The following is an 18,232-nucleotide window of genomic DNA, read 5'->3' on the forward strand; positions in this document are numbered from 1 at the left end:
CTTTGGAGGTAAAGTCAATTGGGCTACTTCGATGTAGGGATGAAAGAGAGGATGCAATCCAGATTATCTTTTAGGACTGGGAGATATTGTGAGATAGTCACTAAGTTGCTGTTTAAATGTTTTTAAAAATAAAGAATAGCTACCGTTGTCCAATAAAAAATTATGAATTTCAGTTTTTCTCTCTGGATATGATTTGAATTAGGCTAGTAGAAAGACCTTAGTATGAAAGTGAATATTTTTGGATTTGCTCACTGTATGTTGAAGTGACACTGACTCTGTTATTTTTAAGTCACAGGTTTCTGTGCTGTGTTGGTTTTACTGCTGAAAAGTTCAATTCAACTAAGTTTGATGTCATGATAGACTCAGACTGTACTCTGTGATGCTGGCTGTGGTAATTTTATTATATTATAAAACAGTCTGTCTCTATTCTACAAGGGTTATTAACATGCCATGAATTTTATTAGGACTCAGACAACTCTGTTTGGGAATTGAGCATCAGACAAACTAGATCAAGTGGTCTCTCTGGGTTTGAATTTGAAGTTATACACTGACAGGGCTATTAAGTTCATGAGCACCTTTGGGAAATCTGAGGTAGTTATAAATTAATAATATGAAGTAGTAACATCAGCATGACACAGATTGCCTGTCATTTGTTTAATACATCCTATACATTATGTCCTCCAGGCCCTACATCACTCCAGAGAAATAGGGATTATTATTCTCTCTGTTTTTGAAGGAGCAGCCTCGGGGCATAGAGGGTTATATAACTTCCACAAAGGCTCACTCAGTGTCAGAGGCAGGATTTGAACTCAAGTTGATTGAGCTCATGTTTTTCATCCTCTGATAATATTTCAGGTGGGTCTTGCATGGTAAATAAGAGCTTAATGTACAACTGGAACTTACATGTTAGGCACAGAGTGTAAGTATTTCCAGGAGGCTGGTGAGAAATGGTATCAGTAAGTAGGAAGCGCACAGGGCTTCTAGGCATCTGTCCAGCAGATATTTCATAGAGAGACCTATGAGGCCATTTAAAAGTCTCTCAAATTTTGAATAGTTTTGTGATCCCTCTTTGTTTTCTTCGAGGCAAGAAGCCCGTACTACAAACATCTGGCTTGGCTAATTTTAAAGACATTTTCAAATTTCAAACAACTTGGATCTTGCTCTCCACTGCTTCCACCTTTTCTGTTAAACTCTGAATTCCATTTGATTGGAAGGAAGAAGTCTGTAGTGGTTGTGAACTGCCTAACCTTTCCTGCCCTGTCCACACTCTGCCAAAGGCTTTCCGGCTGCCAGCCAGCATCTGAGTACCCCTGGAGTGCTCGCACATGCTCCGCAGTTGTACAAGTGACATCTGCAATGTTATAGTTGATCTTTTCCTCAAAGGCCCATTCAGTATTACTCAGCAATGAAAAATAAGGAAATCATGAAATTTGCAGGTAAATGGTGGGACCTGGAAAGGATCATCCTGAGTGAGCTGTCCCAGAAGCAAAAAGACACACACAGTATATACTCACTCATATACACATACAACATAGGACAAATCCACTAAAATCGGTACATCTAAACAAACTAAGCAAAAGAGAGGACCCTAACTAAAACACTCAATCCCCATCCTGAAAGGCAAAGAGGATGGACATCAGAAGAAGAAGAAAACAGGAAACAACCTAGGAACCTGCTACAGAGGGCCTCTGAAAGCCAGAAGAAAACAGGAAACAACCTAGGAACCTTCTACAGAGGGCCTCTGAAAGCCAGAAGAAGAAAACAGGAAACAAACTAGGAACCTGCCACAGAGGGCCTCTGAAAACCTCTGCCCTGCAGCTATCAAAGCAGATGCTGAGCCTGATGGCCAACTGGCGGGCAGAGTGAATGGAATTTTATGTAAGAAGTGGAAATAGCAAGAGCTGGAGAGGACAGGAACTCCACAAGGAGAGCAACAGAACAAGAAAATTTGAACACAGGGAACTTTCCAGAAACTCATACTCCAACCAAGGACTATTCATGGAGATAACCTAGAACCCCTGCACAGATGTAGCCCATGGCAGTTTAGTGTCCAAGTGGCTTACATAGTGATGGGAAGAGGTACTGCCTCTGACATAAACTGATTGGCCTGCTCTTTGATCACCTCCCCCTGAGGGGGGAGCAGCCTTACCAGGCCACAGAAGAAGACAATGCAGCCATTCCTGATGTGATCTGATAGACTAAGATCAGAAGGAAGGAGAGGAGGACCGCCCCTATCAGTGGATGTGGGGAGGAGCATACATGCAGAAAGGGGAGGTAGGGTGGGATCGGGAGGGGAGGAGGGAGGGGCTTATGGGGGGATACAAAATGAATAAAGTGTAATTAATAATAATAATAATAATAATAAAAGGGAAAAATATTTTTTCAAAATTATTTTTACTTTATTTTAAATGTTTTTATTATTATGTATCAATTGTACACAACAGGTTTCATTATGACATTTTTATACACATACATAATTATAATTTTCACCCCATTGCCCTCTTATCCTTGTCCCAATCTCTCTGATCCCCATCCTCTTCTCAGCTAGTCCATATATTTTTATGTCATGTGTGTTTATGTGTGTGTGTGTGTGTGCATGCTCGCCTGTGTGTGTGCTCGAATGTGTGCCTCCCAGTGAGTCTCATTAGGGTTGCTTACCGGGCTATGGGTGAGGGGTTATTTAGAGAATTGTGGGCACCTTCTAGAAGTACTTTCTGCTCTGGAGAGTGCATTGTGCTCTATAGCACTGTCTTGTTTATAACAAGACAGTAAACACAATGAAAGATACACTTAAAATTTCTAATGAACTATCTCTGAGTGTATGCAGAAGGCCCTTATGATGCCAGAGAATTCTAGTCTTTACTGTACCAAATCTGCTCCCCATTTTTATTACAAGAGTCTGAGAAGTAACTCATGGGTGGCACTTTTAAAGCCTCACACCCCTGCCTGTTAACCTCTTTTTCTCTTTCTTCTTCACGTAATGTTACGAGTAGCTCTTTAATGACTCTGCTTAGTGGCATCTCACACAAATGTTAGTTTTAAGTTTCTTGTTTTGAAAATGTTGAGATATAAAGAAAAGAGAGAATCCCATAGCGCAGACTCAATGATTATACTCTGGCAGTCATGGTTCATTCAGTCAGAGATGGACCGAACCATTAGTTTGGTGTATCTGTGTTTGTGTGTGCCTGTGTGTACATCTCTATGTGTAAATGAATTTATTGCTGAATTTTTATCATACAGAGTAGCTATAATGCTGTTTAAAGTATAATTTCTGATGCTGTCATACCTGTGTATACTGTATTATGAAAAAGTGGCTTTCTTCAAGTGCAGTGTGGGTACTTGAGATCTACAAGGACACAACTGGAAAAGACAAATATGTGTCTTGTTGGGAAGAGCAGATGCAGTCTGGCACTGAGGATTGTCACCTGTGCTTCATGCAGACAGACTGAAACTGCTCTCAACTGTGAAGAAGTGATCCCTGTAGACAAGATGAGTGCCCTTCATCCCCGAGCCCAGAGCACACCTGCCCCGAAGTCGGAGGCTGAAGAATGGGGGGTCCGAGAGGGGCAGCAGCAGCTGTGGACCTGCTTGGTCTTTTGGTGTCAGTATTCTGAACAGGAAAGCACTCTGGCTCTTGTTTCTCTTCTGTCCTCTGAGCCTCCCAGTAGATATCTCTTGTCGCTCACCTTAACCTGAAGCCAGAAAGAACAGAATTCTGGGAATCAAGTTGGGTGGCTGAGGTGACACATTATAGAGCTTCTGTTTTAGCAATTACCCAGACTAGTTTAATCAAATACCTTTATATTATTTAAAAAAAAAATTCATGTGCTATGTGATTTTTACCTAAAAACTTCTGGATGTGTCTATAAAAGGTAGAAGGTTTAGATAATATTTTTAATTCTTTGAGGAGAGTCAGGTCTTGAGGACACTTCATTGATCTGTTATGAAATGTTGAATGACTTGATCCTGTGAAACTGAGCTGATGCATACAACCATGTCATGTCCAGAGGTCAGCATGTTGTAGCTCTCCTCCTCATCCACTAGCTTATTTTCTCTCCACTCCTCTTCTATGACATACCCTGAGCCTTAGGTGTTGGCAGGCTGATACAGATGACACAGCCACAGAGTTATTCATACTCTGAGCTTTGACCAGTTATGGGTCTTACGTAAGGATCTTCTCTGACCAAAGATGAGAGCAAAACAAATCCATGGGTATAAGCGTAAGTATTTAGAAGGCAGTGTGACAGTGTGACTGTTTAGCAAAACCAAAACAGTAGGCTCCCCTTAAGGCCTACTATCTCCTTAGTAATGGCATTTGACCAGGTATGAAATTCCCCCTGTAGAGCTGGGCTCAACCGGAAAGTGTTGGTTACTCGCGTCGCCATCGTTCCACTGTTATACTAACGGGTACATCCTGCAGGAATGCCAGTGTTGTAGCAGTCAGGTTTCCATACTAGGTAAGACCGATAGTGTTTCTTTCCCCAGCAACCGTCAGAGGACCTCTGTCACTGTGTAGGCCAGCCGTCTAGGAGAGAGTTTACTGGTCAGTTTGAGGTTGATTTTTCTATGTCCTGCACTCGGAGTGAGTAGTGTCTTCAGCAATAGGCACTTACCACCTAAAGATAGAGAGATAGAGATATCATCACCAACCTGTTTATTAGTTTGTATGTTTATGTGTGGACACACGTGTGTCACAGTGTATATGCGGAAGTCAGAACACAACTTGAAGGAGCCAGTTTTTCCTTCTACCATGTAAGTCTTGTACATTGAACTTAGATTATAAAGGCTTTGTTTCAAGCCCTGTTATTCCTGAGCCATCCCATCAACCCAAATCAGTAACTTTTTAAGACAATTGAACATGAGTTTTAGGGTCACTATTTAAGATACAGTATCCTTTTGGTAATTTTCCTCCCTTTTTGGCAAAGTGATAAGCATTTCAAAAAGTTGTACCTAATCCTATGTCTTGTTTATAGCAAAAATAGTCTTATTTATAGCAAGTAGCTGAGCAGTTGCCTAGGTTTAGGGCTGTGTTGGCTGTTGCAGTTGTCCTAGCCTGTGTGGGTTTTGCTAGTTCTGTGCCACCATGAAGAATGACATATTTTTTTACCCTGCAGCTTTAGATCATTGGCATAGCAGTGAGAGAGAACTTCTGTTTTCATATCTTACCATTGGTGAATGACCTACTTCCTGTTCTTAGATGTATTTTGACAAACAAAATTAATCTTACATTATAGAACACACTGTGATAATCACACTGTGTGATTAGTTGTTGAAAACTGAATTGACATTAACCTATAGTCTGACAGAAAGTGGAGAAACTCCCAAAGCAGCAAATGCAAGAATTCCCAAGCAAAAAGCAGTCTTAAGACAGATATGTCATCACACAGGGAGATATGTAATTATACATGCTTCAAGTGGATTCTTGATGAGTGCTTTACCCTTTTTCTGTTCTGTTTCATGTGTGTGGATGTTTTGTCTGCATGTATGTCGGTGCAGTGTGCGCATGCAGTGCCCACAGAGGCCAGAAAAAGGCCTGCAGCCCCCTGAGACTGGGGTCACGGATGGCTGTGAGCTGACATGGGGGTACTGAGAATTGAACCTGGGTCCTCTGGAATAGTAGCTAGTGCCTTTATCTGCTGTGCTGTCTTTCCAGCTCCAAATGCCGTGCTTTTATACAATGATAAACTCATCCAGAGATTCTGATGTAATAGCTGTCCAATTCTAGATGTTCCTGAAGAGAAAACCATGCCTGTAGCCTTTATCTTCACTGGTGCTTTTTACATTTTCAGTATGCCAACTTTAAGCAGTGGTATTACCAATGTATCTAAGTGATTAGGGCCTTAGGAATACTCTGAACTTGCAAAGGAATTATGTAGAGCCAGTGACTATGTGACAGTGTAGAAATACCCTGGAAGAAGCCTGCCCTTCTATCCACCTTGATAATATTCACAAGACAGTGTGCTACTCCTGTTTGAGGCTGGGGTGAACATAGTCCTTTTAACTGCTGTCTTTTATTCAGTGGCCTTTGACAAATATGTTTTTAGCTAGAAATGGGAAAACTAAGCCAGAAGGAGTGTGCAGGCTTCTCTTATTTTCAGTAAACAGGACAGATGGTTGTGTGATTAGTTGTCTTTTTGAATAACAAAGGAAAAACAAAATCATTCCCACCCCCATTTCCCGGCTCTGGCTTATGGGAGTTTCTTGGCGCTTCTTACATGCCTTTTGGAGAACATACTTGATGTTGAGGCTTTTATCTTGGCAGTTGAAGCGCCAGGATTTTCATCTCCATTGCCCTTTTATCAGAACTTCTTTCTAGAAGAAACAGACTTACCTTTTGGCTGTTCTGTCTGGATCTTTGTTCTCTTCACTGTTCCTTCTTGCCAACATTAGGCTGTCTCCAACTTCCTGCCCTTCTGGTTTCTAAGGGGAAGTAAGGCAGAGTGCTTCAGAGCATAGTTCCTGGAGCCAAGCCTTCATGTGAATCTTCATTCTGCTATTTTTCCTTGCTCCAAAGTGGCTATTGATAATACAAGAATTAATTCCAAATACTTAGAATAGTACCTTGTTCCTAATAGGCACTTTGTTTTGTTATATTTTATTTACTTTCAGGAAACAGTATTCTTCAGAATTACATTTATAGGACATGGGTGCATATAGTTTTTGAAACTGTGTAAAGGGAATAGTAGGTGATACATGGAGAAATTATTAGCCAGCACCAACATAATTTATCTGAGTATTAGGATGATGATGTAGGAGATTTATAATCACTTAGACAAAAAAAAAAAAAAAGAATGCTTTCTGTTATCACAAAGTCTTCATGTGGTAGCAGGAACTTGAGGATTGTAGGAGATTGAACATTGGGGTCATGGATATTCAGAAGGGTGTGGGCACAGATGCAGTGTCCAGGACAGAAACACATGTGGAGAGTTTAGATGGCCACAGGATGACTACTTCTGCCAAAGTATATTCCTTTTCACTCAGGGAGGAACATTCACGTTGTCCAGACTAACAAATGATTTTTCTCTTCAATCACAGAAAGGCCCCACTTCTGGGAACGATCGTGTGAAGAAAGGTGGATCCTATATGTGCCATAAGGTCAGTCATGCTACTAAACTCTGTTGAGATGTCCTTGTGGCTCACAAATTCATTATAACATAGAACCCCAAATGTTCCACTCATTTTTGCTAACATAAACCTCTTCCCATCCAAACAAGAAAAAGGCAGGAAAGTCTGCAGCTTAGTAAGAGGCATGGGGGAAAGTAACAGGAGAAACAGAGCTTGTGGATCATTTGCACACTGTCAGCCAAATCATTTGCTGACTCTTGAACTGCCTGGTGAGAGGCTTCTGTTGGCCTAAAATAGGGTGGTCCATCTACCTCTTCCCATGCTTAGATCTAGGACCACACCCTTAATTTCAGATGTCTGTAAATTTCGAAGTCTGTAAAAATCTGAGTAGAGATTCAAACTAAAATTATAAATGGAGGGTGGTTTGTGATTTACCAAAATGGAAGCACCCAAGCGTGCATTTTTGCTCCGTGAGCTATGATTTCAGTGTCCAAACTGGCAATTCTTGGTTAGTCTGAGTGATTGGTGCATCATAAACAACCGTCCTAAGGAATTTGGAAACAGAACCTGACCCTTTCCCTTCTTCTTGAGTCATGTATTTTTAGTACCTTGATCATTCAGGGTCTGTCTTCTGGTTCTGTACAAAGAAGCATTTTTATTAACAAGGATCTCTGCATGCTAATTGATTCAGTCCTGGTCGTCCTAGAGACTTAAAACCATCTATAGTGATTCCTAATTTAAGTTACTAATTTTGTAATAGAGACAATAACAAACCTTGTCCTAAAACAGTAGTCCTCAAACTTTATTTTCCTTTAGAATCATCTGAGATTATATATTATTACATATTGTATATAATATATATATATACACACACATACATACATAAACATTCACACACATATATATCTAATCATATGTATGTATATATAAAATCTAATCAGATGGCATAAGTGGAAAGCCAGGTTTTAAAGCTCTTCAGGTATTGAAAACATAGCAAAGTTTGCTAATGGCCTCAAGAAACTCTAGCTGATAACGTATATGGGTGAGTTTGTAGGCATGCATTCTCTCCACATTTCTTAGTGTAGAATCTTTGGCCATGTGATTCAGGTGGGAAGTTTATTCAGTTCAACTCAATTCTTGCTTCAAATCTATGTTAAGCTGGCTATGGTGGCACATACCTTTAATTTCATCACTCAGGAGGCAGCTGAGTGATGCTGTGAGTGACATAGTGAGACCATCTCTTTAAAAACAACAAATCTATGTTATTAATAAGATGAGGATAAATTTAACTTTATGGAATCGTAATTAATTAATTGAGTCAGGGCCTTGGTATGCTGGCCAGGGTGGTCTCCAACTCCTGAGGTAAAGTATTCTTTCTGCCTCAATCCCCTAATAAATGGGACTATGGGTATGTTCTACCTTGCTTGGCTCATGTCTCACTGTTTGTTTTTCTTCCTTCATTCCTTCATTCCTTCCTTTCTTCCTTTCTTTCTTTCTTTCTTTTTTTTTTTTTTTAATCTCTGGCTGCCCTGGAGCTTACAGCATAGACCAGGCTGTCCTTGAACTTACAAAGATCTACCTGTCTCTGTCTTCCATGTGCTGAGTTTAAAGGTCTGTGCTATGATGCCTAGCCTTCATGTCTCATCCTTGATTGTAGGGAATTAAAAAATATTTTGAAATTAGGTATTATACTGCTATAGTTGTTACATTTCATATCAGATTGAGGATATTTGCTTTTTCAAAATTTTTAATTATCAATGAATATAGATTTTGCTAGATGCTTTGTATACATCTGATGAGATGATTTTCTTTTTCATTTCCATCAGTTAATACAGTATAACATGATAAAGTACACTAATTGATTTTCATTTTGTTGGGTTTTTTTGTTTGTTTGTTTATTTTTTTGAGTCAGTGTCTTACTATATAGCCAAGACTAACTTTGAACTCACCATTCAGAATCTCACGTTAGCAGCCAGTCATGTGTAGCTTGATTTCATTTATTATGCCATCATTTCATTCCTGGGGTATATCACACTTAGTCATGATATATTATCTTTTTATATATTTTGGATTCAGTTTTCTACAATGTTGGGAACTTTTGTGTTGTTGTTATTTTTATAAAACTGTGTGTGTTTCTCAGTTTCTCTCTCAACCTGGCTATCACACAAATAATTAACACTCTTATTATATTATTTTTAAAAGCTTCACAGCACAAGAACTGATCAGTTATTACTCTATTCTTAACCCTCTAAGTTAATTTGGGCTTCCTCTCAGCATGTATCCCAGAGATACTTGCACTTTGTAGCACTTTGTTCTTCTCTCTGATGTCACCTGGACCTCTCCCCTGGCTCAGTCTCCTACTTCTTCCTCTAACTCCTCATCCCCTGGCTGACAGGAAGTCCAGCCCTACTCTCTCCCCTGCTCAGTGATTAACTGTAAGCTGCTTTATTGGCACATCAGGGGACAATTGAGGAACAGTGTTTGCACAACACTGAGATAGGAAATTCGTAGAACAGGCATTGCAACCAGATATGGGGGGGGGGGTACAGAAATCAGCATTTGAGTTAGACGATGACCTTATGCATATAATTAACGACGAGTAGATTTTTTGTTGTTGTTCCTAGTAGTCTTTGTGTAGTTTTGGTATATTGTGTTCATAAATTTAACTGTAAAATATTCTTAAATTTTTAGTTTTTATAAAGAAGAATTCATGTAAAATTAACATCATTTCTTTTCTGAAATGCTTGGTAGAATCCCTTGTTAAAGGCATTTGGACCTAGACAAATGTATTTAGCCTTTTTTTCTTTCATTTTTCATTTTCACTGTCATGAAAACCCAAAAAGATTCAATTTTTTTTTTTTTTAAAGAAAAGAGACTTATTTTGGCTTATGGTTTTAGGGATACAAAGTTGAAGAGGATCATATGGTGCTTATATTCTTGCTGGGTCCAGAGTTGGCCTAAGGTATCACATGGAAAGTGACAGGGTGCGTGTGTGTGTGTGTGTGTGCACATTCTTTATGATTACTCTCCCTCTTCCTATAAAGTCAATAAGAATCAAGCATAACTCTATCCAAATGACTTTACCTAATCCTAATCATCTCCCCCAAAGGCGTCAGCTCTAAACAACACAGGCCTCCATCCCCTTCATAGCCTTAGGTGATACACTCAAACCATGTCTAGACTAAATTAATTTATCTATAGATGTTGGGTTTTGTAGATTATCTGTTTCTACTTAGGTAAAACTCTGATAATTCTGTCTTTCAATGAATCAAGTCTTTCATATGAAATTTTGTTTATTATTTCAATCTCTGCATTTTCATTGATTATTTAAACCAATTACATTTAATGAAACTATTGTTATTATTGGGTTTGAATTTGGTATCATGAGGTTTTAGTTTTCTTCTTTGCCTTACCTATTCTTTGTTCCTTTTTAATCTTCATCTTTTTTTGGATTAAGTTGTTTTTGTCACTTTATTTTCTCTACCTAGGCTGATTATCTACAATTGTTTTAAATGAACGGCTGATTTAGAATCAAGTTAATCATTAATTGTTCATAATCAATCTGTAGAATACATCTTGAGTATTAGTTTAGGATGGAGAGACTATTACAGAAGAGAATAGCAGAATGACAAAACTGGATGGAATCAAAGTTTTTCTAGAGGAAAATGGCAATTCTAGAAATAAATAAAAAGAAGGAATGTTATAATTAATTTTTAAAGGTTTATTTTTATTTTATATGTATGAATATTTTGTCTGCATATTTGCACAGCTTAATGTGAATGCCCTCAGAGTTACAGAGAGTTATGAGCCACTACCATGTGGGTTCTGGGATGACCCCAGGTCCCCTGGAACAACAACTAGTACCTTTAATCACTGAGCCATCTCTCCATTAGTTAATATTTAAAATTACTCTGACTAGAAGGTAACACACTTTTGGTTGTAAACCAAGCCCACTTTGCATGGCTAAACTCCAATAATCATGTCTAGTTTTTTTTTAAGGGTTATTTCATTTTATTAATTACAAAAACTTTTGTGTGTGTATGTGTGTGGGGGGGTGGAGTTGTGCCTGCATGTATGTCTGCATACCAATTGTATTCTCAGTGCCCATGGAGGCCAGAAGAGGGAATCGGATCCCCTGGGACTAGAGTTACTGATAGTTGTGAGCCACCCTGTGGGTTCTAGGGATCAAGCCTTGGACTTCTGGGAAAGCAGTAACTGCTCTGAACTGACGAGCCGTCTCTCCAGTCTCCTCCTTCCTAGTTTTTAGCAGTCTGTCTAAGGTACAGCTTCAGGAAGGAGGTGAGGACACAGAGTGGCTATTGAGGTAGCACAGCATCCAGTTAAGAGCACAAGCTGTTATCCTTGACCTGCTGCTTATGTGCTGTGGCCTTAGGTACACTGTTAATGCCTCTTGATCTCAGTTTTCCCCGTGTGTATAATATAATATATCTTTCTGATAGGATTTTTGGAAGAATAAAGAGTCATTGTATGATAAGTACAGACTTTGGTTCTTGATATTGTTAGATTTTTGCCTAACATTCCAGTGTGGGATCGTCATTCAGATCCAGCATCAGTGGTGTCCTCTCACCAGAATAACAAAGGAATTGGTCTAGTGGCATGTGAAAGATCAGTTGGAAGTCCTGGGTTCTGGTACAGGCTTCCCTAGAATGATTTTATTCAATATTAGATACAATTGCCTTAAAATTTTCCTTTATCTGAGAAATGCTTTCCTCTCATGAAACCATATTTCTGCCCCACTTGAGTTCAAGGCCTCCAGGCTGGTAGGTCATCATCTTGAATGGATTGTTTCCTGATCCAAGCACACATTCTTAACACAGATACTGAAATCAGTTTTACAAAGTAATTAGCCGTTTTGATGAAATCAGGCTGAGACAGGTCCCTCCTACTACTCCCGTTCTTTTTTTTTTCTACTCCTGTTCTTAATTAATAGAATGACCCATTTTTTTAGTCACCCAAAGACCTCACTTCCTTTAAGAACCATTTTCGATGCTAAAAATAGAGGTACAAAAAAAATATAAAGAACAACCAGAACATTCATAATCAGGACATTTACTCTTTAATCGTGTCTCTGTTAGAGCCTCATTATTGAAATCTAAGAGTACTACTTATTAATACATATTTTCTGAGGGAATGGATATGTTTGAGTAGAATGGTGGTATGAATTGACTCTTTGCAAGTGATGAACCTGACCTCTCAGCCCGTGTGTGTGTGTGTGTGTGCGTGTGCGTGTGCGTGTGCGTGTGTGTGTGTGTGTGTGTGTGTGTGTGTGTGTGTGTGTGTGTGTGCATGCGCGTGTGTGAGGACCAGGGAAGTGCTCTGCCACCGAGTGATCTCCCCACGCTATCACCACTGTGCGGTGAGACGTTCTGGCTTTGGTTCTTCAGAGTCATTTTGGTTTGATGGAAGGCCTGGGGAAACACTGTGATCCATTTTGTGATTATCGATTTTTTTTAAAGCTTTCTGTTACACAAACAAAACAACTCTACTGCATAAAATTTAGAAAAGAAATAAAATGATAACGATGACAATGAAAATCAGATGTCTTATGTCATAAACTATTAGATTGTATTTCTGCCATGAGTTTACATGTACTTTGTTATATATTTTTTAAAAATTGAATTATTTTGTATTATACTTAAGGTTTTCAGACAGTCTTGTATGTCATCAATCTTTTTCCTAGTCTCCTCTGTTATTGATGGAGAATCCTTTTCAAAACTGTTCTGAACGGGCACTAAAAACTCATCAGAGCTGTTGCAGCCTAGCTTTTGTAACATATACAGTAATCCATCCAACTAAAACTGTAGTCCTGTGCCATCGCCAGAGCTGACCTCAGCCTGCTGGTGTATGCTGCCCTTTCCTTCCCCAGCTGGAGGAGGTGTCATCTTCTTCCCACAGGCAACCCAGGGCCTTTCTCCAAGCAGAACAGTGCTGCTCTTGTTTCCCTGAGGTGGAGGTCAGCCAGGCTGAGGTCCAGTGACTAACAGTGTGTGTCCACTAAGCAAGCTGTTTGCTGTTCTTTGTCTGTGCTGCTTGTTTATCTCTGTTGTGGAGGACTTTGGTTTGGTTTGGATATGTTTCACTTTTTGTGAGATTGAATGCAAGCCTTGCTCACCCTAGGCATGCGCTCTAACACTGAGCTCAGTTTCCAAGCCAAGATGAGCTGTTCTCAGGTATTTCTACAGAGAGCTTCATTTTATCAGTGAGGACAGATTCTGGAAGGCTTTGCCTAAGATGAAATAGCCACTGAGCTTGGGATTTTGCCCTTGCTGTTCAAAAGATTACCAAAATGTTTATCACAAGTTTGATTTGTATGAGACCAAACTCCTCAGACTGGGGAGATGGTGGTGTGATTTTATCTATCTGCTTACATTTCTTGCTTTTTACATTATTTCTTTGTCGTATTTTCTCTGTAATTCTTGTTTTCCAGTTCTTAGGTCATCTCAGCTCCCTCTCAGAGAGACTTTTCCAAAACACCCTATGAAAAGCAGCCACTGTTGTTTTTCATTTGCCTCTCCCCATCTTCCTTGTCTTCAGAGATGACCACCACTGAAGCAGTCTTAAATTTTTCAGTCTGTTTGCAGTCTGACTGCTCCCTGTGAATGTCAGCTCTCTGCTAGCAGATTCTTTGTTTGTCTGCTCTGACTGCATTCCTCATGCCTAAAATTGCATCTAGCCTATTGCAAGTACTCACAGATTGACAGTCTAATCTTGCTGTGATGTGATCAGGCTATCTATGGAATGGCTCTTGCCTAATTTTTGCCTTTTTTTTTTTTTGTGCTTCTGAAAGCACTGTTTAGCCATTTAATCTACCTGCCATCCTCCTTTATAAATTGCTGCTGTTTGGAGTGCACCCCAAGGGCTGAAGCAGCACCCCGGAAGCTTGTTAGAAATGTAACTTGAGTACCACATGAGCCCCATGAAAGCAGCATTTCTGAGTGTGCAGCCTAGGAATGTGTATTTGGACAACCTCTCCTGTCTCTCTCTGTATGTGTGTGCATGTCTATTTGTCTGTGTCTACTTACCTTGTTGCTGTGATAAAACACAATTTCCAAAGCAAGCTAAGGGCCAGTGAGCACACTCAATGGGAGGAAGGAGTTACTCAACAGGACTGATGACTGTCAGTGGATCACCGGGGCATGCAACACAAAAACAGAACAAATAAGTTAAAAGCAGCTTATGGAAGAAGAGGTTTGTTTTGGCCAACAGTGCCAGGGTACAGTCTTTTGGGACATAAAAGTCATAGTGCTTATAGCTTGAGGTAACTGGTCACATTGTGTCCACAGACAGGGACAAACACTGGTGTTGAGCTAGCTTTGTCCTTTTTAGGTAGTCTGTAACTGCAATATTGGGAATGATGCCACCCATATTTAGGTTGAGTCTGTCCACATCAGTGAACCTCATCAAGGTAATCCCTCACTGGCATGGCCAAATGTTTATCTGTGATGATGCTAGATCCTGTCAAATAGACAGCATTAATCATCACAACTGCATTCTGAGAACCACTGCCATAATCACGGATGTGTCACTTCGGCTTTTCTAGAGACACTGACATTCTGCAAGGGACCCAAATGACTAGCCTCAGTTCTTTAGTTAAACTCATGGCTGTTTTGTAACTGTCTGATGTGTAGTCAGTGTTTTCTCACCGACCTGTGGTCTCCAACCAGGCAGGGCAGGACCATGCCTAGACCTGGGTATGTTCTCTTGGTGTACACAGTCCAGAAATAAGATGCTTGGTTGTTTTCATCGTGTGTGGTCCCATCGTGGGACGAGCTTGCTAGAGTCATCAGTGTGCCTCCCCTCCGCTGGCCCTTTGCTGCAGTGTGGAGTCCGTTGCACGTGTGTGGTTTCACTGGTACTCTGAGTTACCTGACTTTGATTCTAGAAATACCAGAGCTCTGTCATTTCTCAGTAGCCTAAGGCCTGCGCATAGGCTTCTGCTGTCTCTCCTCACGCACTTCTTGCCAGCCATTTGAGCGCTTCTTTTCATGCAGAACACACAAGTGCAGAAGCGTCACCTTATTATTATTTCAAGCACATTCAAAATTCATCTTCTGTCTGTGTACCTGAGAGCTAGTAATACATTCTGTTCCTCACTGTCCACAATGAAAATCAGTTTCTACTGTTTTATTATCTATAGAAGATGGAGCATTATGTCTTCCTTTTTATTGGGAGAAATGCACCAGAGAATTTCCATGTCAGCCTCAGAGATAATTTTTATGGAGATTAGAAACATCTGACTTTTTGTGAGAGAAAAGAAATAATAGGAATTAAAAAAAATGTCTTGCATGATGACCTATTTTTTTTTTTCCCTTTCCACAAATTATCTCTTCGGTGTGAGTTCCCAACTTTTTCTACATGATTCTTCTTGAGATTTCTTTTACCTGTTGGCAGGCATTTCGCTTCAGCGGGCCAGCTTTTGAGTTTATGTTCACGGCACCCAAGGTGACTAGTTGGTTTTTATTTCCTGTGGGTTTTTTTTTTTTTTAATCGGAGAGTGAACCTCACAAGAGTTCCACACAGAGTTATTTTGAAATCTGGCAGCTCTTAAAATGCTGTGTCAAAAAGTCCGTGGCCACAGATACGTGTCCAGTGTGTTTGTGTGAGAATGTGTGTAAGTATCATATGTATGTTGGGGGTGGGCAAGAAGACATGAAATGTAGGTAGGCTCTTGATAAGAAAGGAACCACACAGCAGTTTGTCCAGATTGGAGTCTTGCTTCCCTTAACAACTGTGTCACCTTCTCTAACTTGTTTGATTTGCCTGGGCTCTGGCAGTCAAAAGTGCTTGCTGCCATGCCTGATCAATGGGAACTCAATGTCCAGGTTTGTGCAAGCTTATATACACTGCTCTTTTACAGCCAGACAGAATGAAGTAAACTGCACTCCTCCCCCATGTATAGTAGTATTATTACTGTGATTTAAAATCTTAAGGTATTGGGAAGAAAGTGGCTTTCCAAAAGCCTTTCTTATATTTTAAGTCCCTATATGGACTCTTGAATTTTTTTTTTGCCAGCCTGTTTAATATATTCTATTATATTTGATTCTGTTATTAATCATTTTATTGCCATTTACCCCTATTGTTATAATGTCAAAACTTGAGGCAATAAGCCAAAAAAATGAAGCTTTCCTCTCAAGGGTAATGATTGTGAGTGTGTGCATGCTATAACCTTGTGGATCTGTTAGTCTTTCTTTCCTTAGCATATGATTGATTAGGCTAGATAATACCATTATATAGCCCCATATTCTGACTTTTTATTTGACATTTTATTATGGGAATTCTGTGTTTTCACATATTTTCTAAAACCATGATTCTCAGTGGCTGCTGACTGTAGAATCATATGGATAACCATGAGGGGTTACGATTTGCCTTTTTAAATTTTTAATTTTTTTATTTTTCTGAGACAGGGTTTCTCTGTAACTTTGGCTGTCCTGGAACTCACTCTGTAGACCAAACTGGCCTTGAGTTCACAGAAATCCTTGTGTCTTTGTATCGGAAGTGCTGGGATTAAAGGAGTGTACTATTACAACCTGGCTTACTGTGTGCTTATGGGGTGTTGTAAGTGGTGGTGGCCTTTCTACTGAATGTAGGTGTTATTTGTAAGGTAGAAGCTACTGGCTGGTTGTGTCATAAATGTGCTGTCCTTTGCCAAGCATGCATCACAGATGGTCTAAGAAGGCAGTTCAGGTAGCTCCCTTCAGGTAGCTCTGGCTTCCCTGTACCAGGTACGTTTGTGAAGCTGCATCTACCCTAAGCCTTAAGCCAAGGGTTCCAGGATCTCTTACGGCATGTTGTCTCTTCTAGTCCTATTGCTATAGGTATCGCTGTGCGGCTCGAAGCCAGAACACGCCGGATAGCTCAGCATCCAACCTGGGATTCCGTTGTGCAGCAGACCACCTGCCCACTACAGACTGACAGCCAAGAGGAGCCTTTCCAGATCCCAGGAGTTGTCTGTAACTTGCAGCTGGCGTCTCCCCGACCTCAGAACTGATCTTGTGTAACATATTCCCACCGGAGGAGAGTTACATGTCTGCCCAGTGGCCAAAGGAACCGTCATGTGTGACCAAATTGCTGACATGTGTCAGTGCTTGTGCTTTAGTGTGGTGCATCTTTGGGGATCATCGCCATGTTTTACTTTGAGCGCCTTTAGAAGAGGAAGGAGAGAGCCGAGAACTATGGAGTCCTGCCCGTCCTCTGCCTCAGTGTTAGACCCTGGGGCCCAGCACTTCATCTCCCTGGGCCTCTGTCCCCTCATCAAATGAGGGAATGGACAACATGATCTCTGAGGCTCTCTCTAACTCGCAGCTTCTATGTGCACTAGCAGACTGTATTGTGACTGCATAGTGAGAATTTATGACAGATTTATTTTTAGCTATTTTTTTTGCCATGTGTGAATCTTGGGTAATACTAATCATATAAGGTGAGAGTTATCTTATGTATTATTGTCTGTAAAGGGCGGGGTTTGTGTCTTTTGTATTCATACTGCACTTTGTTCTTTCAAGGAAATCAGTGTCTTTTACATTGTTGTGACAAATCTCATGTGGGCCAGTGAGGGGACACTCCAGTTCAGAGTTCTGGACACACAGCAATGTCTGCAGAGTGACTCTTCTGTCATTTATCTTTTAACATTAAGTGCCTTTGGCTCAGAGGGACAGTTTGAAGCCCTGTTTCCCCTTCAACCTCCAAGCCTTCAGAGAATGTGAACTGTGTACTAATTAGGGAAACCATTGAATGCTAAGTACAGGGGGTAAAGAATCAGGGCCCTGAATACGCTGCATTCAGGGTATCCAGTCTATTATACTGGAGAGATGGGAAATCTTGTTGACTTTGAGATATCAGATGCTTTGAATCATGCACTATGTCAAATAAACTGATACCTCCCAAGTCAGATTCTTTCTCATTGCCTCCTTTGCGCTTTCCTTCAAAAGCATCATTTTGTGACGTGTGTGTGTGCTTTCTTTTCTAGAAAATGTGTTTTACAGGTAGAAACTAGTTGATAACTTTAGTGCACAGATAGTTTGTGACAGTTCATTCTCTGAAGCAAGGGAATTGTGCCAGGAGCCCTGCTACAGCCTTGGGACTTCTTGCCACAGTAGATGATGCAGAGTCAGGGGCCTTGCCTTGGTGAGCAGGAGTTTCCCGTTCAGGA

At 40.3% G+C, this 18,232-nt stretch overlaps 1 protein-coding gene across 3 annotated transcripts in view; it reads left to right on the top strand.

The window, feature by feature from the left end:
- The window catches only part of Sumf1 (sulfatase modifying factor 1), an 82,524-nt gene extending 64,562 nt beyond the window's left edge, over window positions 1–17,962 (top strand). The window contains exons 7-8 of one of the 3 annotated variants that reach the window (XM_055628635.1): window positions 7,036–7,095; window positions 16,888–17,962. In XM_055628635.1, coding sequence (XP_055484610.1) covers window positions 7,036–7,095; window positions 16,888–16,998 — 171 coding nt within the window. In that variant the 3' untranslated portion in view covers window positions 16,999–17,962. Of the gene's footprint in view, window positions 1–1,083; window positions 1,412–7,035; window positions 7,096–16,887 lie in introns of those variants that run through there. The other 2 variants (XM_055628634.1, XM_055628633.1) reach the window with 2 other exon arrangements.
- Window positions 17,963–18,232: the final 270 nt, after the last annotated feature.

This window comes from Psammomys obesus, unplaced genomic scaffold (assembly GCF_907164565.1).
Source record: "Psammomys obesus unplaced genomic scaffold, mPsaObe1.curated_primary_1811, whole genome shotgun sequence".
NCBI classification, from domain to species: domain Eukaryota; kingdom Metazoa; phylum Chordata; class Mammalia; order Rodentia; family Muridae; genus Psammomys; species Psammomys obesus.